At 36.9% G+C, this 25671-nt stretch overlaps 1 protein-coding gene across 1 annotated transcript in view; it reads left to right on the top strand.

Annotated features, from left to right (window-relative positions):
• The window catches only part of LOC138335588 (spermine oxidase-like), a 32773-nt gene extending 7518 nt beyond the window's left edge, over positions 1–25255 (top strand). The window contains exons 3-5 of the mRNA XM_069284747.1: positions 6185–6314; positions 19605–19722; positions 22456–25255. Coding sequence (XP_069140848.1) covers positions 6185–6314; positions 19605–19722; positions 22456–22572 — 365 coding nt within the window. The 3' untranslated portion in view covers positions 22573–25255. The remainder of the gene's footprint in view (positions 1–6184; positions 6315–19604; positions 19723–22455) is intronic.
• Positions 25256–25671: the final 416 nt, after the last annotated feature.

The raw sequence follows: 25671 nt of genomic DNA, 5'->3' as shown, positions 1-25671 counted from the left end.
GGGCATTAAAAAGTCAAATCCAAAAATAACGACTTTACTGCTTCCAGCTGGTTTGTTATATAGTAACTACAATTGTGGAGCAGATCTTTATACATTCTTCCATGAAACGTTACAAGTCACCTCCTACATATAACAAGATACAATACTGCAGCTACTGCTACACACGCACATTTTGTGGAATTCTATGAGGTCAGTGTTGTGGAGGCACCATATCGGTGGTACAATTGGGGCACCTGCTGACAGACCCTAAATGTTTCAGGCCAAGAAACTGGAGTGTGTCAAAAATACATGCATAGGCATGTGGGCTTAATTAACAAATGCAGATTGTAATTTGAATTTTGAACAACAGACATCTATATTGCGTGACTAAATATTTTGTTTGGATACTTGTACTAAAGCTAATTACCATGGCTTGTTTGTTTATCTGATTGAATTAACGTTCTATCAACAGCCAGGGTCATGTAAGGACAGCCTCCCATATGCATGTATAAGGTGTGTTGCTTGTATGAAGTTTAAGCAAATTGTGAAAATGTCAGAAAATGTCATCATATTTGGCCTATTTGTAATAGTTTTTTTCCTATAAAATATACATTGGTTGTCTGTCACAAGCTCCTTGTAACCTACATACCGTATTTTCCCTATTAAGTGCGCCTCCTCGAATAAGGGTGTCCCCACGTTTTTTGCTGAAACTAATTTCATACAATTTTTGTGCCAGATTGTGACAATTTGTTTTTGCAGATGCTAAAAAAATACTGTTTCACATCAATCTGATGCTTAATCAATATCCGATCAGCTTGTATAAGAACTAAATTTATTGCATTGGGCAACTTAGGACATCTTTGTCAAGTGTTTACACATAGATACAGCGAGAACGCCATGTTCAAAATAAAACGTGTGACTTGAATAATGCCCCACACACGTGTATGGATGAAGACTAACTGGCAACAACATTTTAGCAATGTCTATACAGGTTTTATGAATACTTACTGTATATCTATGATAAAGGTTCCTAAATATCAGGAAAGCTATCATTTTTAAGCATTTTATTGTGTTCTCTTGTCGGTAATTCCCATCTGCCACAAAACGAAAGTAGCGATTATTGAAAACACCGTCCGCCATTTTGTGTACGCATGGTAAACAAGCAGGCTAGCATGAAATGCCGAAATTCCGTGAAACAGACATATCTAACCAATGTTTAATACTTCTGGTGCATACATTTCTTCAAAACGTAAGTTGGTAATAGTAAGTTTCAGAAAAATATGAAACTTAAAGCAAGATGACTATAGTCTGTTTCAGAAAAAAACATCTAAAAATGGTCTCAAATAACGGCGATTTACCCGCGCCTGGCGCCCTCATTAGGGAAAATAAGGTATATTAGACGGTGTAAAGAACTCAGATTTTATTTCACAGAGCTGCTCATGATCAACTGATGATGACCAGCCAAAACTGGCAAAAGTGAGATGAAAAACACCAAACTTTGTCACAATTGTAATTATAAGTACCAGGGGTATATCACAGATCTGATGCCTTTTTGCAGAATATATATATGACAGATGTTAGAACTTGCTGATACAAAATTTGTTTTACCTAGACATGCCACCATATATATCAAGTACACATGACTATAGAGCCTGACTAATGTAAATAAGATTAAAGCTTATTATAATGAGTTACATATAGAATTTGTATATCCGATTGAACATTCGGTTTAAGAGGTCATACATTCATATGGCCAGGCATTGAGCTTTCCTTCTGACATGGATAATATCTGGCAAGCTATGTGTGCAGACTGTAGCTAGAGTGTGGTGAAGTTTACTGTTTCCTCATATATAGGTCCCATATCAAAACGTTAATTATGTAGGTAAACATATTATAAAGTTATTTTTAGTTCATTCACGTTGTTGTACATACGTAGTAGTGTTTCATGTAATTTATGTCCACTTGACATATATTTTGACGTTCTTCATTTACACATGACATACTAGGCCAGGTATGATGGATAATTTCCTTGATGGGAGAGGCTGTTCATCAGGACCAAACTTATGAAACACATGATTTGGACATTGTTGTCTTACATGTGGTATAGGACTCGCATGTGTATACAGGACTTACATGTGGTATATATAGGGCTGAATCCATACCGCGACATTGTTCACTTAAATGTACTATAGGGCTGCATCCAAACAGTCTGTAGTAGTACTAGTGGTGTTCCGATTTATCGAGTTTGTCGAGTATCGTTGGTTTAGGTGTTCGACACCATGATAAACCAAAGTTTAAAGTTAGCTGATCAGTAAAACATGCAAAAAAATCATAGCCAACTTGTTAAAATCATTCCCTTGTGTGTGGTTGTCACTCATATCATTTCAAATCTCACGGTCTAGACGAATTGAAGAGTGCATAAGCACTACTTAGTTATGTAAATGTTCAGATGAGCATGATTTGATTTGTGAAGAAAATAAGCGACATGAAAACATGACAGCACAGAAAGAGAGGCCTCGCGATCGTAAGCTTTTGAAGGAAATTTTTTATGAGACTTTTTTATACATTAAGGAAAAAATAATCTATTTTAATTGATCATTGATTGGTTAAACAAAACTGATGATCGACCATGAAATTTCAACCGGTTCCCAGATCAGAGTGTCGTCCTGAATGTGCTTTAAAGCATGCCAATCCACCTACTGTGTATGGATCGATCCAATGGCCAACACACACTGTTACAGCCATCTTGGATTGTGATAGTTGTAGTTAATTTTAATTTTTCTGCTAGTGCTATTTCTCGGAAAGTGATGACACTGCATGATATGTATATATGTTCAAAGTCATGGCAATCCTGACTTACAAAAATATGATTACTTCATAAATGATCTTAGACTTTAGAACCAGCGTGACAGCTAGATAAAAGCAAAGAATACCACCAAATATGTATTGTCATGAAATATTAATATATATATGTATATATATGTACAGCATATTTCATAAATAAGGTCTTGGAATTTCTATTACCTTGAGATTTATCTACACAGGCTTGACTAGCCTGTATGGTCAGGAATGATCATCACATTTAAAATATAGGTCATGTTTGCTTTGGTTCAGATGGAATTTGTAAGATTAGATCTTGTTGACGTAAGAGGGGCTTGTTTATTTCTGAACATACCAATAATTTTAGAGCAAGCGAACCTATGACATGACTAAGTATATGTAGACATTAACTGTGTGTATTATAATTTATACACATACCTGAATTGAATTGGATGAATATAGAATATCATGTAACACAAAACAGACTCAGAGTTTCTATAACAATTTAGGCTTATCTGATATTCCTTTTATCATTATTGCATAACATGATGCAGAAAATCCACAAGTGAAGAAATGAAAAAAGATTATTTTGATGATCTTCATACCATGATATGAATATCATACATAATATGGATTCAGTTCAAATGACACATTTAGCAACCTTGAAAGTTTGTAAATATATTGAAAACCTGTAAACATCCTTAACCAGTCAGTGAGTTGCTATATAGTTGCTATATTTAGTAATTATATCAGGCTATGCTTTAGCCCCTGAAATCATGATGGGCAGATCTAGAGTATTGCTACATCACGTTATGTACAACCTTTCCAATCACTTACATTACTTTAAACTGCTGCACCAAATACCTGTAGTACCTGAGGTTGATTGAACGGTTAATTAGAGAACAGTTTGCTAGTAGTTTGTGTTATTATACTCGCCTTTTAGGATGTAGCAGTATATATATGTAGAGCATTCTTAACATTCCATGGTCTCTAGCTAGAATCTGTAAGGCAATAGATGTGTTAGGTAATAGACATTTATAACCAATAGATGTGTTAGGTAATAGAAGTTAGCTAATAGATGTGTTAGGTAATAGACATTTATAACTAATAGATGTGTTAGGTAATAGACATTAGCTAATAGATGTGTTAGGTAATAGACATTAGCTAATAGATGTGTTAGGTAATAGACATTAGCTAATAGATGTGTTAGGTAATAGACATTTATAGCCAATAGATGTGTTAGGTAATAGACATTTATAGCCAATAGATGTGTTAGGTAATAGACATTTATAGCCAATAGATGTGTTAGGTAATAGACATTTATAGCCAATAGATGTGTTAGGTAATAGACATTAGCTAATAGATGTGTAAGGTAATAGACGTTAGCTAATAGATGTGTTAGGTAATAGACATTAGCTAATAGATATGTTAGGTAATAGACATGTAAGGCAATAGATGTGTAAGGTAATAGACGTTAGCTAATAGATGTGTTAGGTAAAAGACGTTAGCTAATAGATGTGTTAGGTAAAAGACATGTTAGGCAATAGATGTGTTAGGTAATAGACATTTATAGCTAATAGATGTGTTAGGTAATAGGCATTAGCTAATAAATATGTTAGGTAATAGACATTAGCTAATAGATGTGTTAGGTAATAGACATGTTAGGAAATAGATGTGTTAGGTAATAGACATGTTAGGAAATAGATGTGTTAGGTAATAGACATTAGCTAATAGACATGTTAGGTAATAGATGTGTTAGGTAATAGACATGTTAGGAAATAGATGTGTTAGGTAATAAACATTAGCTAATAGACATGTTAGGTAATAGATGTGTTGGGTAATAAACATTAGCTAATAGACATGTTAGGTAATAGATGTGTTAGGTAATAGACATTAGCTAATAGACATGTTAGGTAATAGATGTGTTAGGCTTTGGATTAGGCAATAGTCGTGTTAGGCAAAAGTTATGTTAGATAGTCAATTTGGCTTTTCTTATATAAATGACTAAAACTAAGCATATCCTTATGCAATGGGGATGCAAAATTATTAGGGCTGAAACGATTAGTAATTTTTGTATTCGATTATTCGGTCACATGTAATCGATTACTAATCGATTAATCGTTTGAATTGAAGGCAACTATATATTGTTTACTACTGACTACTGAAAACGTCCGCCATGTTTATCAACTAATAATAACACCTAACGTTACCGTATAATATGACAGAGGACATGCCTTATATAATATAAGCCTACCAACAAATAAGAAAAAAATTATTGACAAAACAAACGTATTTTATCCCAAATTAGCTCTGAATTCCGTTCCTGTGTTGTCTTCCGTAACATCGTTTAAATCAAGTCTGCTAACCCGCTGTTTTGACGTGACCTTCACACGTACGACTAATCAACCAAATCTGGCCGCCACGGAGCGACATGACCAAATTTTCGTCAATTAACTTTTTTATTTCCGTGATCAAAAAAATAAAATATATCAACAACTCTTATATTCAATTAGAATATGAACAAAAACTTTCTTTTTATATGATAAACACATGCAATAGTAAAATTTAAATGTTCAAGATTACTGCTCCTTCCGCTCCCGAGCGTCCCGGCGGCGATTAGGCCTCCGTGACGTAACAACATGGAGTCGATCGCTAGTGAAAATTGGCGAACAGCGTGTTGCAAGCTTTCTCATGACATCCACTTTTTCATTGATTAATGACTTTAACATCCACAGTGACGTAATTTAACAAGTATTTCTCACATTATTTATGTTTTGTTGAGTTCAAAACATGTACATAAAGAGATGAAACTCCAGTCGGAATGGCTTACTCAGAAATCCATGATCTGTCAACGTGTTAGTCAGCTTACAATGCACTGGCTATGCATGTTACGATTAACGATTAATAAAATCTTTAATCGATTATCAGCAATTAGCTTCATTAATCTAATCGCCTCCGATTATTCGACTAATCGTTTCAGCCCTAAAAATTATACAATTCATAGGGCTGTGCTCCTTTGAGGGGGTTTGAGGGGCGGAAACAAAAGTTTCAGTTTGGCTATTTCTATAGAAACTCATATTGTATTGTTAAGTTCTAACATCTGAATGGGGCGTGGATTCAAAATTGTAAAAATGATAAGACTGACCTTTTACAAAAGGGTCAATTTAGCTATTTCCATATAAATTAAGCATGGGATAGCACTCGTATTGCAGTGGTAATATCTTTATGTGGATACATATAGATGTTCTGTGTCCAATACTGATGACTTATAATCACGCACCTATACTGTACGTGCGTTACATAAATATGTTTTGTCCCTTCTTATCTACAAAAAATAATCCGTTTGAATGCTTTGCCTTTAAGACAGTTTTTGTAAATGTTACAGGTTGGCTGAGTGGAAAAGAGGCTCTGTACATGGAATCTCTGACAGAAGAGCAAGTGGGGCAGGACATTGTTTCATTTTTAAAGAAATTCCTCAAGAAAAAAGACATTCCCCAACCCAAGAAAGTTATCAGGTAAACTTCTCTACAACTCAAATACACTTTCTTTGTCCATGTAGCCCTTATAATTTTTTCGAAGCATCGATCCAAAACAAGGGTCATGAATTTTTCGTAAAATAATCCCTACATGCCAGTGATGTGAATTTTCATCTAAGACTTTCAGTGCCACTATAGCTACATATGCTCATCCGTGGAATATTGACGGTCTGAGCTTTGGCCTAAATCTATGTAGCAAATTGGTGATGTTTTTACTAAAACAAATTTGTTACTTTCTAAACTACAAAACTAGCTGTTTTTACTCTCCACAGTGTTTCTCAGGCCTACTTCTCTGGGATCATCTGTGATTGTGTCTTTTACTATCAGCAATTTCTGCTGGTTTTACTTGGCATGGATTGAAGTCAAAATCAATATCTTTGTCCACAATTAAAGTCAAACGCAATCTTAATAAACGGGCTTGCACATGACTAGTTGTGTACTCCAAAGTCCTGCTGATCTGCATGTCAGGAAACAACTATTAGACAGCTTCCCCTGCGATGCATTATCTACAAATGTTGAATTCCAAACTCCTTTATCAATCACTGTCAAACTGAACGATGGTTTTGCAAGTGTCCTGTTGATTCCCTCGAATGGAAGAACTGCTAGAGCATTGTTATGGTTTAATGAAAGAAAACAAAATATCACAATGGTAGTACATTATACATTGAAGATCAAAGTCAGATATATATGTCTTGGAGAGAAAAGATGCAAGAAAATGAAATTAAATAGTAAGATTCTTTATTGATAGTGATAAGTATTAACAACAGCACAGTAATGGAAACAATACATGCAACTTTTCTGTGTGTTAATTATACAACTACGGTTGACCAAAATTAATTTGGCATTAAAACATGATGGTGCAATTACTGTTAGCTACAGTATTGTATAAAAGGTCCTGACAACATTAAAATCAATATCAGCCCTATGTGTCCATGTGTTTGATATATAACTGTGTCTATTGAAAGAGGAGTGGTCTCACAAGTTTAATGTAATCCTGTTAAAATCATGTCAAGAAATTTAAAATTCTTTACATCTGATGTACGTGGATCTGTTGAAGTGACGTATTATTAGGGAGTGAATGTGGGAGTGAGTGGGTTAACCAATCGACACTTTGATACGGCTAGGTGAAGGTGGAATTGAGGTTATCGATAAAGAAATGGGGTATGTTTACGCTGGCTAGAGATAGAACTCACAGAGTAAATATCTTGGTCTATTGTTCAAAGAAAGGTGCCATGGTTCGTGTATATAAACGAGACCCCTTTACGTCGATCTTGTTTTCAAACGTAACATGTACCACATTTTAAATGAGATTTTAACTGTACTAAACGGTGTGATGGTTACAAGTTCATGTATCTATATAACTGTCTGGTGTCACTGATTTGAAACGCTGTGGTGTTATACAAAGGTATAATTCCTTCGGTACATCAGCTGTTATAGCTAGGATTAGGTGTTACGCTAGTGACTTACTCCCACGCCATACCATATGTTATAACAATGTCAATAGATCTATACAGTTCTATGCTTTAGGGAGAGTTTTACAGAACATGTATCCATTATTTTGCCAAATTCCTTACATTTTCTGTTAAATTTGAAAAAATCACATTCCTTATCTTAATAGTATTTGATATAAGAAATTAAATACCAAGGTTATGAACATGCTGTTTCAGTATTCTTATAGGCCAGACTCATCCAATAATAACAGTTGTTGATGACTGCAGACAGGAAATGATAGACTATTTTAGTAGCTGTGAAATGATAGACTATTTTAGTAGCTGTTAATGTAGTCGGCAAAAATGATAATTATCAAAGTATCAAAGTGTACTGTCAATGTAGGAGCAAAGGATGATGGTAGGAAAGGAAACAATTCATCCTCAAAAATAAAATAGAATATTTTTGTAAACAGGAAGGGTAGATCTGGTGAAAATCGATCAAATGTATTAAGTGAGGATAGGTGTGGTAAAACAGATCAAATGTACTAAGTGACGATAGGTGTGGTAAAACAGACCAAATGTACTAAGTGAGGATAGGTGTGGTAAAACAGGTCAAATGTACTAAGTGAGGGTAGGTGTGGTAAAACAGATCAAATGTACTAAGTGAGGGTAGGTGTGGTAAAACAGATCAAATGTACTAAGTGAGGATAGGTGTGGTAAAACAGATCAAATATACTAAGTGAGGGTAGGTGTGGTAAAACAGATCAAATGTACTAAGTGACGATAGGTGTGGTAAAACAGACCAAATGTACTAAGTGAGGGTAGGTGTGGTAAAACAGATCAAATATACTAAGTGAGGGTAGGTGTGGTAAAATAGATCAAATGTACTAAGTGAGGATAGGTGTGGTAAAACAGATCAAATGTACTAAGTGACGATAGGTGTGGTAAAACAGATCAAATATACTAAGTGAGGATAGGTGTGGTAAAACAGACCAAATGTACTAAGTGAGGATAGGTGTGGTAAAACAGACCAAATGTACTAAGTGAGGATAGGTGTGGTAAAACAGATCAAATGTACTAAGTGAGGGTAGGTGTGGTAAAACAGATCAAATGTATTAAGTGAGGATAGGTGTGGTAAAACAGATCAAATGTACTAAGTGAGGATAGGTGTGGTAAAACAGATCAAATGTACTAAGTGAGGATAGGTGTGGTAAAACAGACCAAATGTACTAAGTGAGGATAGGTGTGGTAAAACAGATCAAATGTACTAAGTGAGGATAGGTGTGGTAAAACAGATCAAATGTACTAAGTGAGGGTAGGTGTGGTAAAACAGATCAAATATACTAAGTGAGGGTAGGTGTGGTAAAACAGATCAAATGTACTAAGTGACGATAGGTGTGGTAAAACAGACCAAATGTACTAAGTGAGGATAGGTGTGGTAAAACAGACCAAATGTATTAAGTGAGGATAGGTGTGGTAAAACAGATCAAATATACTAAGTGAGGGTAGGTGTGGTAAAACAGATCAAATGTATTAAGTGAGGATAGGTGTGGTAAAACAGATCAAATGTACTAAGTGAGGATAGGTGTGGTAAAACAGACCAAATGTACTAAGTGAGGATAGGTGTGGTAAAACAGATCAAATGTACTAAGTGACGATAGGTGTGGTAAAACAGACCAAATGTACTAAGTGAGGGTAGGTGTGGTAAAACAGATCAAATATACTAAGTGAGGGTAGGTGTGGTAAAACAGATCAAATGTACTAAGTGAGGGTAGGTGTGGTAAAACAGATCAAATGTACTAAGTGAGGATAGGTGTGGTAAAACAGATCAAATGTACTAAGTGAGGGTAGGTGTGGTAAAACAGATCAAATGTACTAAGTGAGGGTAGGTGTGGTAAAACAGATCAAATGTACTAAGTGAGGGTAGGTGTGGTAAAACAGATCAAATATACTAAGTGAGGGTAGGTGTGGTAAAACAGACCAAATGTATTAAGTGAGGGTAGGTGTGGTAAAACAGATCAAATGTACTAAGTGAGGATAGGTGTGGTAAAACAGATCAAATATACTAAGTGAGGGTAGGTGTGGTAAAACAGATCAAATATACTAAGTGAGGATAGGTGTGGTAAAACAGATCAAATGTACTAAGTGAGGATAGGTGTGGTAAAACAGATCAAATGTACTAAGTGAGGGTAGGTGTGGTAAAACAGATCAAATGTACTAAGTGACGATAGGTGTGGTAAAACAGATCAAATATACTAAGTGAGGGTAGGTGTGGTAAAACAGACCAAATGTACTAAGTGAGGATAGGTGTGGTAAAACAGACCAAATGTACTAAGTGAGGGTAGGTGTGGTAAAACAGATCAAATGTACTAAGTGAGGATAGGTGTGGTAAAACAGATCAAATGTACTAAGTGAGGGTAGGTGTGGTAAAACAGATCAAATGTACTAAGTGAGGGTAGGTGTGGTAAAACAGATCAAATGTACTAAGTGAGGATAGGTGTGGTAAAACAGATCAAATGTACTAAGTGAGGGTAGGTGTGGTAAAACAGATCAAATGTACTAAGTGAGGATAGGTGTGGTAAAACAGATCAAATGTACTAAGTGAGGGTAGGTGTGGTAAAACAGATCAAATGTACTAAGTGAGGGTAGGTGTGGTAAAACAGATCAAATATACTAAGTGAGGGTAGGTGTGGTAAAACAGACCAAATGTACTAAGTGAGGATAGGTGTGGGTGGTAAAACAGACCAAATGTACTAAGTGAGGATAGGTGTGGTAAAACAGACCAAATGTATTAAGTGAGGATAGGTGTGGTAAAACAGATCAAATGTACTAAGTGAGGATAGGTGTGGTAAAACAGATCAAATGTACTAAGTGAGGATAGGTGTGGTAAAACAGATCAAATGTACTAAGTGAGGATAGGTGTGGTAAAACAGATCAAATGTACTAAGTGAGGATAGGTGTGGTAAAACAGATCAAATGTACTAAGTGAGGATAGGTGTGGTAAAACAGATCAAATATACTAAGTGAGGATAGGTGTGGTAAAACAGATCAAATATACTAAGTGAGGATAGGTGTGGTAAAACAGATCAAATGTACTAAGTGAGGATAGGTGTGGTAAAACAGATCAAATATACTAAGTGAGGATAGGTGTGGTAAAACAGATCAAATATACTAAGTGAGGATAGGTGTGGTGAAGGCAGTTTATATGCCATCATAGTGCACTTATTGAGTGCAGCAGTTTGACATTTCACTGGTGTGATGAACCAGATGACTTGTGTCAGAACAGTGTGTTTATTTGACCGTGTTGTTTACAGTTCTGAGGTCAGTCAGGTGTGAACTCATTTTCTAGCTACTGCATGTTTCAATGAAAATTCAGTTAGACGTTGTTACTGTTTACTGGTATTTCTTAGTAGTATTGATCAGATATACTGTGGCACTTTCAAAACATTCAGATTAGAATATCTTACACAAAATATGACAGAATAATCATAATCTGTGTTACAAACGTATGAAATGCTTAATGAAAAGTCGTCAAATGTATTTTAGAATGTTAGAGTGTAGCTATCAGGATCAATATAAAATACATACATATCAATAAATAGTTAGAGGTTCAGACTCATCCGTCGAGCCACATGACGTAGTCAATGTATCATGGTTCATGGTTTGTTTACGTCATTAGAGACACAGGTGTATTATGACTGTAAACAATTTTTTGAGGGGTTTAAAATGAAGGAGAAGAAGGGTGGATCACACACACATACAGATTTGTGATCACACACACACATACAGATTTGTGATCACACACACATACAGATTTGTGATCACACACACATACAGATTTGTGATCACACACACATACAGATTTGTGATCACACACACATACAGATTTGTGATCACACACACATACAGATTTGTGATCACACACACATACAGATTTGTGATCACACACACATACAGATTTGTGATCACACACACATACAGATTTGTGATCACACACACATACAGATTTGTGAACACACACACATACAGATTTGTATACCTGTATCATATACACACAACAGTGCAGTGATATAACAAGCTAGTCACTGCCAGCACACATATAGTCTGCATGACTGGCAGCACACTGAGACCTAAATCCATTATAATGATGTATTCCTAGCCTGGTGTATAAGAAGTATGTCACTAAGTCTAGCTTATAGTCTAAGTCAGTTTGGTGGATGGCAAGTTTAAATCTCTCACTGTCCAGTAGTTAGTGTTTGAGGTAGCCATCATGGCTGTCACATCACCTTCTAAAGGTCATTGGTCAAGAATGTTGTGCTATAAATAGGAGAGTGGCCCAGTTTCTGACTGGGTTGTTGACTGCTTGGCCTGTATATACTGCATGTTATCTTTATGTTAGGCTTATTGATTGTACAAGGGTCAGTCAGTGACCAAGTAGTACTGTACAGGTACTATATAACATATACACTGTAGGGGTCAGTCAGTGACCAAGTAGTACTGTACAGGTACTATATAACATATACACTGTAGGGCTTAGTCAGTGACCAAGTAGTACTGTACAGGTACTATATAACATATACACTGTAGGGCTCAGTCAGTGACCAAGTAGTACTGTACAGGTACTATATAACATATACACTGTAGGGCTCAGTCAGTGACCAAGTAGTACTGTACAGGTACTATATAACATATACACTGTAGGGCTTAGTCAGTGACCAAGTAGTACTGTACAGGTACTATATAACATATACACTGTAGGGCTCTAGTCAGTGACCAAGTAGTACTGTACAGGTACTATATAACATATACACTGTAGGGCTTAGTCAGTGACCAAGTAGTACTGTACAGGTACTATATAACATATACACTGTAGGGCTTAGTCAGTGACCAAGTAGTACTGTACAGGTACTATATAACATATACACTGTAGGGCTTAGTCAGTGACCAAGTAGTACTGTACAGGTACTATATAACATATACACTGTAGGGCTTAGTCAGTGACCAAGTAGTACTGTACAGGTACTATATAACATATACACTGTAGGGCTTAGTCAGTGACTAAGTAGTACTGTACAGGTACTATATAACATATACACTGTAGGGGTCAGTCAGTGACCAAGTAGTACTGTACAGGTACTATATAACATATACACTGTAGGGCTTAGTCAGTGACCAAGTAGTACTGTACAGGTACTATATAACATATACACTGAAGGGCTTAGTCAGTGACCAAGTAGTACTGTACAGGTACTATATAACATATACACTGTAGGGCTCAGTCAGTGACCAAGTAGTACTGTACAGGTACTATATAACATATACACTGAAGGGCTTAGTCAGTGACCAAGTAGTATTGTACAGGTACTATATAACATATACACTGTAGGGCTTAGTCAGTGACCAAGTAGTACTGTACAGGTACTATATAACATATACACTGTAGGGCTTAGTCAGTGACCAAGTAGTACTGTACAGGTACTATATAACATATACACTGTAGGGCTTAGTCAGTGACCAAGTAGTACTGTACAGGTACTATATAACATATACACTGTAGGGCTTAGTCAGTGACCAAGTAGTACTGTACAGGTACTATATAACATATACACTGTAGGGCTTAGTCAGTGACCAAGTAGTACTGTACAGGTACTATATAACATATACACTGTAGGGCTCAGTCAGTGACCAAGTAGTACTGTACAGGTACTATATAACATCTACACTGTAGGGCTTAGTCAGTGACCAAGTAGTACTGTACAGGTACTATATAACATATACACTGTAGGGCTTAGTCAGTGACCAAGTAGTACTGTACAGGTACTATATAACATATACACTGTAGGGCTCAGTCAGTGACCAAGTAGTACTGTACAGGTACTATATAACATATACACTGTAGGGCTTAGTCAGTGACCAAGTAGTACTGTACAGGTACTATATAACATATACACTGTAGGGCTCAGTCAGTGACCAAGTAGTACTGTACAGGTACTATATAACATCTACACTGTAGGGCTTAGTCAGTGACCAAGTAGTACTGTACAGGTACTATATATCATATACACTGTAGGGCTTAGTCAGTGACCAAGTAGTACTGTACAGGTACTATATAACATATACACGTAGGGCTCAGTCAGTGACCAAGTAGTACTGTACAGGTACTATATAACATATACACTGTAGGGCTCAGTCAGTGACCAAGTAGTACTGTACAGGTACTATATAACATATACACTGTAGGGCTCAGTCAGTGACCAAGTAGTACTGTACAGGTACTATATAACATCTACACTGTAGGGCTCAGTCAGTGACCAAGTAGTACTGTACAGGTACTATATAACATCTACACTGTAGGGCTTAGTCAGTGACCAAGTAGTACTGTACAGGTACTATAACATATACACTGTAGGGCTCAGTCAGTGACCAAGTAGTACTGTACAGGTACTATATAACATATACACTGTAGGGCTCAGTCAGTGACCAAGTAGTACTGTACAGGTACTATATAACATATACACTGTAGGGCTTAGTCAGTGACCAAGTACAGGTCTATATATTGAGGATTGGGGACCAGACTTATAAACATATACAAGGGTTAGTCAGTGACCAAGTACAGGTCTATATATTGAGGATTGGGGACCAGACTTGTAAACATATACAAGGGTCAGTCAGTGACCAAGTACAGGTCTATATATTGAGGATTTGGGACCAGACTTGTAAACATATACAAGGGTCAGTCAGTGACCAAGTACAGGTCTATATATTGAGGATTGGGGACCAGAGTTGTAAACATATACAAGGGTCAGTCAGTGACCAAGTACAGGTCTATATATTGAGGATTGGGGACTAGACTTGTAAACATATACAAGGGTCAGTCAGTGACCAAGTACATCTTCTATATACTGAGGATTGGGGACCAGACTTGTAAACATACACAAGGGTCAGTCAGTGACCAAGTACAGAGGATTCCGCTTATTTGCATAGATCATTTTCCAGAAGAAAATATGCAAATAACCGGAGTATTCGAATAGGCGGAGATGACATTTTGCACCTCCGTTTGACCCCACACATATGTATGTGAATAGGCAAATAAATATCGTTTCGTTTACTTGATAAATACGTAAATTATTTACACTTAAAACGAACCACAAGTAATTATTTTCGAAGTTGCAAACCAATTTTAATTGTTTAATTACAAAAAATATTCCAATATTAGATTCTTGTTTACGTTAGATCGACACGTGAATATTTGAGAAACAACTAAACGATCGATATCAAATGCAATTAGATTCTACTAAACAGGATTGAATTTGTGTCTACAATTCTAAACCTAAATAATAAACAAATTTAAGTACATTTGCCTGGCAAAATGAACTTACGATCGTGATTAAACTTCAAAGTGCCGATCAACTAGTAGTGTTGCTTTTACACATGTGCATATGAATTCGAAAATGGCGGCAGGTGATGAAGCCATGCGTTCACTCAACCTAAATGTCTTTTGAGAATTCTCCCTGTATTGTTGATCTATGCGGCGAATAGCTTGATAACATTTCAGAAATTAATGCATATTCAAGTAGCAATGAAACAATTAACGTAGCAAGTATCTTTTGTATCCTAAGCTTACATACTGTACGAAACTTGCAGTAGTCATTGCACGCCGACTTTGCATGCTTTTATGTCTCGTTCAACGAGACGCTTGATACGCACATGTCTGTCGTAGTCAACAAGACTCTGGTTGAATGAGACTACTCATGAATGGCAATTGTTGTAAGGAAGCATGGTTTCTCCAACCGATCGCGAACTAAGGTACGTTACGTTAATAAATAAACATATTTGAAAGTGCAAATGCTTTAATTAGATGTTTGAGTCAGTGAATATACTAAAGTTATGATCAACCGCTGCTGATGTAAATCGTAACAGCGTCGAATACCTTTGCAGATTCATGCATAAAATAACAAGCCATACTATAACATTAATCTGTTACCTGGATGATCTCTAGTAAAGGTGAATTTCGCTAAAAATATATTACAAAATTGAAAAACATTAGATTTTATTTTTAGAATTTCCCAAATATTTTATTCAAATAACCGGAGGTCATGTAAAAGTCTATGCAAATACACGGAGTTGAAAAACAAAGATAAAGAAGGAAAAAATCGGGACCGCAGAATTTTATGCAAATAACCAAAATATTCGAATAACCGTTATTCGATTATGTGGAGTCCTCTGTATAGGTACTATATATTGAGGATTGGGGACCAGACTTGTAAACAGATACAAGGGTCAGTCAGTGAACAAGTAGAGGTCTATATATTGAGGATTGGGGACCAGACTTGTAAACATATACAAGGGTCAGTCAGTGAACAAGTAGAGGTCTATATATTGAGGATTGGGAATAGATACAAGGGTCAGTTAGTGACCAATTACAGGTCTATATATTGAGGATTGGGGACCAGACTTGTAAACATATACAAGGGTCAGTCAGTGACCACGTACAGGTCTATATATTGAGGATTGGGGACCAGAATTGTAAACATATACAAGGGTCAGTCAGTGACCACGTACAGGTCTATATATTGAGGATTTGGGACCAGACTTGTATATACAAGGGTCAGTCAGTGACCAAGTACAGGTCTATATGTTGAGGATTTGGGACCAGACTTGTAAACATATACAAGGGTCAGTCAGTGACCACGTACAGGTCTATATATTGAGGATTGGGGACCAGAATTGTAAACATATACAAGGGTCAGTCAGTGACCACGTACAGGTACTATATATTGAGGATTGGGGACCAGACTTTTAAACATATACAAGGGTCAGTCAGTGACCAAGTACAGGTCTATCTATTGAGGATTGGGGACCAGACTTGTAAACATATACAAGGGTCAGTCAGTGAACAAGTAGAGGTCTATATATTGAGGATTGGGGACCAGAGTTGTAAACATATACAAGGGTCAGTCAGTGACCACGTACAGGTCTATATATTGAGGATTGGGGACCAGACTTGTAAACATATACAAGGGTCAGTCAGTGACCACGTACAGGTCTATATATTGAGGATTGGGGACGAGAGTTGTAAACATATACAAGGGTCAGTCAGTGACCAAGTACAGGTCTATATATTGAGGATTGGGGACCAGACTTGTAAACATATACAAGGGTTAGTCAGTGACCAAGTACAGGTCTATATATTGAGGATTGGGGACCAGACTTGTAAACAGATACAAGGGTCAATCAGTGACCAAGTACAGGTCTATGTATTGAGGATTGGGGACCAGACTTGTAAACATATACAAGGGTCAGTCAGTGACCAAGTACAGGTCTATATATTGAGGATTGGGGACCAGACTTGTAAACATATACAAGGGTCAGTCAGTGACCAAGTACAGGTCTATATATTGAGGATTGGGAATAGATACAAGGGTCAGTCAGTGAACAAGTACAGGTCTATATATTGAGGATTGGGGACCAGACTTGTAAAGATTACAAGGGTCAGTCAGTGACCAAGTACAGGTCTATATATTGAGGATTGGGGACCAGACTTGTAAACAGATACAAGGGTCAATCAGTGACCACGTACAGGTCTATATATTGAGGATTGGGGACCAGACTTGTAAACATATACAAGGGTCAATCAGTGACCACGTACAGGTCTATATATTGAGGATTGGGGACCAGACTAGTAAACATATACAAGGGTCAATCAGTGACCACGTACAGGTCTATATATTGAGGATTGGGGACCAGACTTGTAAACATATACAAGGGTCAATCAGTGACCACGTACAGGTCTATATATTGAGGATTGGGGACCAGACTAGTAAACACATACACTGTAGGGCCTAGTCAGTACAGGTACATATTGAGGATAAGTGCTACTGGATTCTTATAGTCATCAAGAAAATTACTCTAACATACCACTAGTCAGAGATAATAGGCATAATGACATGATGTATAGCTGTACATCCATCAATTAATTAATAAACCCTACTCGGAATGTAATCAAGATTTTGGGCAGAGCTATATTATGTTTCGGGTGTTATGTTAAATATATCATATAAAAGTTAAATGAAACTTAAGCAATATCTTTAACTCTAACTCACAGCCTGAATTGGTGATTAACTGATCAGAGAACACATGTATTTGTGAGATAAGTACCCGTCCCCATAGGCATTATTTGTAAATATACATGTAGAGCTCATCATCCTAACACAAACCTAATAAAACAGATTATAACTTGGTGAATGGGGATAGATGGTATACCATTTCTGCATCACAGGAAAGTGGACATAAATAAAATAGCAGAGGGTCAAAAGTAAACACAGAGGCATGCAAAAGGTCAGTGTTCTTTACAAGGAGAGCAATTGTCAGATTCCCATGTCTATATGTCTGTTGTTGATTTGTGTGTGAAGACCTCACATGCTGAATGTGTCCCGTCAAACTCAAGTAACAGGTTTCAGACCTCAAAAGTTAACTTTGTCACATTGAGCTATATTTTCTCCCCTTGTTCTGTGGTCAAAGATAAGTATATTGTTGTCAGTGAAAACTATATTGTCCTATTGTCAATTCTATGGACAGACTTACTGAGATATTAAGACATGATATGAGGCTTGTATATATATATATATATATATATATATATGTAGCGTTGTCAGATTTAGTTCAATATCAAAGGTGTTGCCTTCTTTGTGTAGGCATTTATTATTCATGGAGCACTTATTGTACAGTAGGACTTATTATTCATGGAGCACTTATTGTATAGTAGGTCTATGATATAACCATGCCAGCAGGTCTATTTCATTATATTATATGGCATTGTCAACAGCTATTGACTCTTGTGTTAATTGTTTATGTGAGAAAGGTGAGTTTCTTTGTCCTCTACATTTATCTCATAAAAAGGGGCTAAAAATGAAACACTCTGTTACACAATATTTGTTTTAGTTATTGCTAATTTGTCTGCTAAGTGAAATCAAGAAAATTTGTGCAGATTTCTACAAAAGAAGAAAATAGACACAAACCTTCAGAGTTAAATTTATTTTTTGTTTTTATAATCATCAGATGGGGGGCTTAAAACAAATCTTATTTTGTCTCTGGTCCGTTGTCTGTCTGTCTTTCTGTCCATCCATTAACAATTCTTGTTACCGCCATTTCTCAGAAAGTACTGCAGGGCTCCAATTTTATATGTAGGCTCCACATGGGCCCTAGTTGTATTGTCTATTCATTTATCACTTTCTGACTTTCTATACATATGCACATGCAGCATGTAAAATGTATAAAAATCATTTACACATATATATATATATATATATACTGCTGCTAGCTATAGGTATATATCTGTATTGTTTAGGTCGATAAATCAAGGAAGAGTAATAAGCTGTATGGGCCTATAATCTTGGTCCCAGATACTTGTAGACGGCATCATTGACTTGATTTATTGATTTAGTAAAAGCAGATTTAGAAAGGTCTAATGAGGTACATGGCAGATTTATTGGGAGATCGCGCTCCTCTGATCTACAGAGCAAATACACTCGGAAACTGCTGAGCAGAGGGCAGACATGTTTATTGAAAGGAGAAAATGCTGCATCATGGTTTTAGCAATACCTGATATAGTATGGTTATGAATGAAAATAATAATTGGATTTCCTCATTAAACAAATTAATTTTTTTCTATATTTTGTGGAGTAGATTTTAAGCGAGATATCACTCGTTGTTATGTATGGTTATACAGTAAAATCTCTCTATTAAGACCACCCAGCAGTCAGAGTAATCATAAATTTGTTTTGTTACGAACCCAAACTTTTAAAGAGCAGTATAATGAATTTGATATTTTGTTTTTCAGAACAAGATGGGGAAATAACCGCTACACTCGAGGCTCCTACAGCTTCATCCAGGTGGGCGCGTGTATGAGTGACACGGAAGTACTAGCTGAGCCAGTGTATGGATCTGCTTCTGAAAAGGTCAGCACATCTCACATAGCTTTGTCTTCAATTCCATGTTACAACTAATAAACATGTATCTTTCTCAAAACTTGGTTGATCGTTAAGGCCATGTGTTAACACATTTTTGTGTCATTCTGTGTTCGATGACCGTCAAGCCCCCTTGACCTTGTTGTATTCATTTGTACCACTATGTGGTCCTTAGACTGTGTTTTTGTTCTGCAACCTTAGGTGCTTACTTATTACAACTGATACCCACAAGTGCCACAATCTTGTATTTGCCATTTTCCTCTGGTTTTGGAATATCCTGCCTCCCACAAAAGCATTAGGACATTACACCATAGACCACGCTAATTTTGGCCTGTTTCCAGTCATTCCTATTGAAGTTGTGTTCTCAAGACTATAACTGTATTTCCAGTCAAAATGTTTCTTTATGAGATGGTGCAAGTTTTATATAGTTATTTAGTTTAAGCTATTTTTCATTATTTTGAAGTAAAATTTAATTTCAATGAATTAAAGTCTTTTTAAAGCCATTATTACACCCCTGCAACAAAGTTAAGCAGGGTATACTGGAATTGAGTTGTCAGTCCGTCTGTCTGCAGACACAACTTTGTCAGGCGGGTATACTGGAATTGAGTTGTCAGTCCGTCTGTCTGCAGACACAACTTTGTCAGGCGGGTATACTGGAATTGAGTTGTCAGTCCGTCTGTCTGCAGACACAACTTTGTCAGGCGGGTATACTGGAATTGAGTTGTCAGTCCGTCTGTCTGCAGACACAACTTTGTCAGGCGGGTATACTGGAATTGAGTTGTCAGTCCGTCTGTCTGCAGACACAACTTTGTCAGGCGGGTATACTGGAATTGAGTTGTCAGACCGTCTGTCTGCAGACACAACTTTGTCAGGCGGGTATACTGGAATTGAGTTGTCAGTTCGTCTCTCTGCAGACACAACTTTGTCAGGCGGGTATACTGGAATTGAGTTGTCAGTTCGTCTGTCTGCAGACACAACTTTGTCAGGCGGGTATACTGGAATTGAGTTGTCAGTCCGTCTGTCTGCAGACACAACTTTGTCAGGCGGGTATACTGGAATTGAGTTGTCAGTCCGTCTGTCTGCAGACACAACTTTGTCAGGCGGGTATACTGGAATTGAGTTGTCAGTCCGTCTGTCTGCAGACACAACTTTGTCAGGCGGGTATACTGGAATTGAGTTGTCAGTCCGTCTGTCTGCAGACACAACTTTGTCAGGCGGGTATACTGGAATTGAGTTGTCAGACCGTCTGTCTGCAGACACAACTTTGTCAGGCGGGTATACTGGAATTGAGTTGTCAGTCCGTCTGTCTGCAGACACAACTTTGTCAGGCGGGTATACTGGAATTGAGTTGTCAGTTCGTCTTGTCTGCAGACACAACTTTGTCAGGCGGGTATACTGGAATTGAGTTGTCAGTTCGTCTGTCTGCAGACACAACTTTGTCAGGCGGGTATACTGGAATTGAGTTGTCAGTCCGTCTGTCTGCAGACACAACTTTGTCAGGCGGGTATACTGGAATTGAGTTGTCAGTCCGTCTGTCTGCAGACACAACTTTGTCAGGCGGGTATACTGGAATTGAGTTGTCAGTCCGTCTGTCTGCAGACACAACTTTGTCAGGCAGGTATACTGGAATTGAGTTGTCAGACCGTCTGTCTGCAGACACAACTTTGTCAGGCGGGTATACTGGAATTGAGTTGTCAGTCCGTCTGTCTGCAGACACAACTTTGTCAGGCGGGTATACTGGAATTGAGTTGTCAGACTGTCTGTCTGCAGACACAACTTTGTCAGGCGGGGTATACTGGAATTGAGTTGTCAGTCCGTCTGTCTGCAGACACAACTTTGTCAGGCAGGTATACTGGAATTGAGTTGTCAGACCGTCTGTCTGCAGACACAACTTTGTCAGGCAGGTATACTGGAATTGAGTTGTCAGTCCGTCTGTCTGCAGACACAACTTTGTCAGGCGGGTATACTGGAATTGAGTTGTCAGTCCGTCTGTCTGCAGACACAACTTTGTCAGGCGGGTATACTGGAATTGAGTTGTCAGTCCGTCTGTCTGCAGACACAACTTTGTCAGGCGGGTATACTGGAATTGAGTTGTCAGACTGTCTGTCTGCAGACACAACTTTGTCAGGCGGGTATACTGGAATTGAGTTGTCAGTCCGTCTGTCTGCAGACACAACTTTGTCAGGCGGGTATACTGGAATTGAGTTGTCAGTCCGTCTGTCTGCAGACACAACTTTGTCAGGCGGGTATACTGGAATTGAGTTGTCAGACTGTCTGTCTGCAGACACAACTTTGTCAGGCGGGTATACTGGAATTGAGTTGTCAGTCCGTCTGTCTGCAGACACAACTTTGTCAGGCAAACTCCTCCTAAACTGCTTGACAGATTTTGATAAAATTTGGTACACAGAACTCTGACATAAAGCAAAGTTGAGTCAACTATATAGGGTTCTGCAATGTCCCCTTTTAATTGAATTATTACTAAATTTGTGCAGCAGGGGTATAAGTCCACCCTGGCGACAGTTCTAGTTATTTCGTGGGTCAATTTTTGGCGATCAGACTGTCCCCCATAATCACAAAATATTATAGAAAATGTTTGTAAAAGAAGAAAAATTAAATAAATATAAAAGTTTTGCTTTAGCTAAAATTGACAAAAATGTATTCTTATTTCAATTACAGATTAATAATTGGATTAAAATCTAACATTGTGATGTTAATTTGTTGTAGCCTCAGTTATTGTTTGCTGGAGAGGCTACACACTCGGAATACTACTCAACTACCCACGGTGCCCTGGAGACAGGCAAGAGGGAGGCCGCTCGCATCCTAGATATGTCCAGAGTCTGAGGTCAAGTACTACTAGGCGTATTCTGACCAAACGTTACGTGACCGACACATTTCTAAGAAGTTTGAGAGAGATCCTTATCCTTTTTATGCTGTTGGAGATTCATTATGTTGAGAATGCAATTTATATAGCAACAAAAAAATGTTCAACTATTGTATGATATGTGAGAATTACTTTTGTGATTTGGTTTCTCTCTGCAAACAATGACTGGAATAATCATCAGCCTTTTCACTTACGGTGTGAATGAAGAAAAGGATATGTGAGACAATGTAAATTTGATTTCTCAGTGCTATAGATATTTGATTTGAACTGAAATGACAGTTTCCTTAGGAGAAAAAATACAGTGTTCTGCCTGAAAAGGGCTCCACGAAAGATTGTTTATTTCTGGCCCAGCATGGTTGGCCTGGCCCAGTGTACCTACGTCACACTTAGGGTGCTTGTTAAACGGTTACACATGTGTTCAGCTCAAAGTTGGAAAATATGATTGTTGTATGTGTGATTTATCAATATTCTGTTGTCACATGTTAAAGATGTGAAGTGGTGTCAGCGTGATTTTATATTGTGAATGGAAGTGTTGGATGGGGACATGTGTCAGATTGGCAAGGAATTCTGTGAAAGTGGATTTGTAAAGAGACTGATGTGGATACTGTGTCCTTACATAGATAATATTCTATAATATATATATATATACACGTTAAGGATATTGGGCAATGAATGCTGACATTAGGTCACATGCTGTTGACAACCAATGGAAACGTTTTTGCATCGATGAATGAATGTAGTGTGATATATATATATACAGAACAGTCCTTCAGTGTGATTTTAATTAGTTAATTACGGCTTAATTAGCAGCCAAACGTCTTATTTACAAAATCTAGTCTTGGAGTCGCACATATTGATACGTGGTCACTGATGAAATTGTTTCCGTATGTGTCTCTATTTTCAGATTGTTTACGTATTTTCCCAAGTTAAATGTTGACAGTCCTACTGGTCCAAACCGACATTGAAACTTTTTGTCTGCTCTTTTTTGTTTTAATTTCAGTTTTTTTAGGATAAATCAATTCACTTTGAAGACTTATTGTGTAAACTGACTCAAAAAAATTCAACCCAAGAAGTGCTGTAATGTTGACATGCATACTACAAAAATGATTCCTTGAATACTATTGATAATTGTTTTGAAATTACTTTAACCCAAAAATAATAAATTTCTTTAGGTTCTGAGAATCTTATATAGAATGATTATCGCTGATTTTTTATCATGATCGTGAATGAACATTGGAGATGGATGTTGAGTATGAAAGTCTCCTGTTTACATGTAGTGTTATCTAAAGCAATCATATATCTTAATCCCATGTATCTTTCTCCTCAAACCGTAATAGAATTCCAGATGTAACAATTGCTGTGACAGGTAGTTTGGTATTATGGGCATGTGTTCGGTGTTAATCAACACAGATGCAGTACACTGTTACACACTTACTAGTCTCTTTCTGTGGTTTTACTGCTAACTGAAATTCTAAAACATAAAGTCACAAATTTTACCAGATTCAGTTTAATATCGGTATTGATTTTAGATTTCATTTTTAGTAATGAGAAAATTTTCAAAATATTTTCCTCAACTGGACCCAACCTGGGCCATCAAGAAATAGCTAACATTTGATAGCAGTCTTACAGTGGTGTAAAGAAATGAATTGACATCTTTTAATTTGCTCAATACTAGTAAACTGTTGTGTTTATGTAACTCCCATTTTACTAGTTGCTAGACCCGTAATTATTTATGACCTATTTTTGTTACTTTTATTTTTTATGCATATTTTAGCAGAAATTTTGATTTTGTCATTTTAGAATCAGAATAAAATCATATGAAGGCCATGACATGGTTTGAAACACTATGGTGGAGTGGCTAAGATTTGTATTTTTCTGTCTTTACATGTTTTAGAGTTGTCTGCTTTTGAGGGTAGTAATTGATCAGTATATCATTAGTTTGAGCGGAGAATTTCAATTGTTTTCTGCGAAAAAATATGATGTTATGTTCTCAAACATATGACGAAGGCGCATTCAAAGCAAGGACAGATAACTCTGTAACATAGAGAACAAGGATATCATCAGTATCATGAAGACGTCTGCTTTCTCGGGAGTATCAAGGAGGACAAAAACACAACACTGATTTTGCCAGCTCATTTGGATAAAACAAATATTGGTCAATGTCCATCAGACTTCTTCGATACAATTTTTAACTGTTATACGGGGTGTTTCAAGATCCCAAAACAACATGAGTAAGGTATGATTTACCGTCGTGTAGTCCCGCATTCTCGTGATTGTGACATCACAAAAAGCAACGTGAAAATATGACATCACAATCACCAGAAATTGGCATTAATTGACAGAAAATTGTACTTTACGCACATTGTTTTGGGATCTTGAATTGCATGTGTGTGTAGAATTGAAATTATCTTTATTCATCATGCATTGAGTAGTTGTTTTTGTAAGGCAGAAAATGCTAATCTGAAGTCTCTCCACTTCCAGTGGTGAAATTGCTAAATGTGATGGCTTTTTGTTTTACAATGTCATTCCTGTAAGTTGTGCTGTAGACAAGGGAAAGCTATTTTAATTAGATTCTGTAAACATTTTGACAACAGGACGGTGACCAACTGTAACTCAATATGAATAAAATGTTTGAAAACTAAATATTTGGAGCTTTTGACCTTTTCTTTTTTATGGAGCGATGGATATAGTTATAGAGTCCTATGTTGTGAAGAGCTTTGTCAGAGTATATTGGAGAACGGGCCACTTATGTAATAAAATTTGATTGATAATATGTACATTTTGTCAATATGCACGATTGTTTTACTAATATCTTAGTAAGTTTTCATTTTCAGTATATCATAGAATTTTATTATACATATAAAAATTCATGATAAAATAAAGCTTCTGTTGTGACCAGTTAATACCAAATCACACTTTTTGTCCCAAAACGGCATGGGAAGAAATGATACTGGTGTTTAGGGAATGAGACATTGGTTACTGTGTTACACGGCTCACTGTGTATGCCACCTGCTTGAATAGTTTACGAGTGAGTTCCTCGTTAGAAGGAAACATGCATA

This window comes from Argopecten irradians, chromosome 11, assembly GCF_041381155.1.
Source record: "Argopecten irradians isolate NY chromosome 11, Ai_NY, whole genome shotgun sequence".
Taxonomy (NCBI): domain Eukaryota; kingdom Metazoa; phylum Mollusca; class Bivalvia; order Pectinida; family Pectinidae; genus Argopecten; species Argopecten irradians.
Note: the sequence above shows the minus strand (reverse complement) of the source record. Positions and strands in the feature narration are given on the sequence as shown.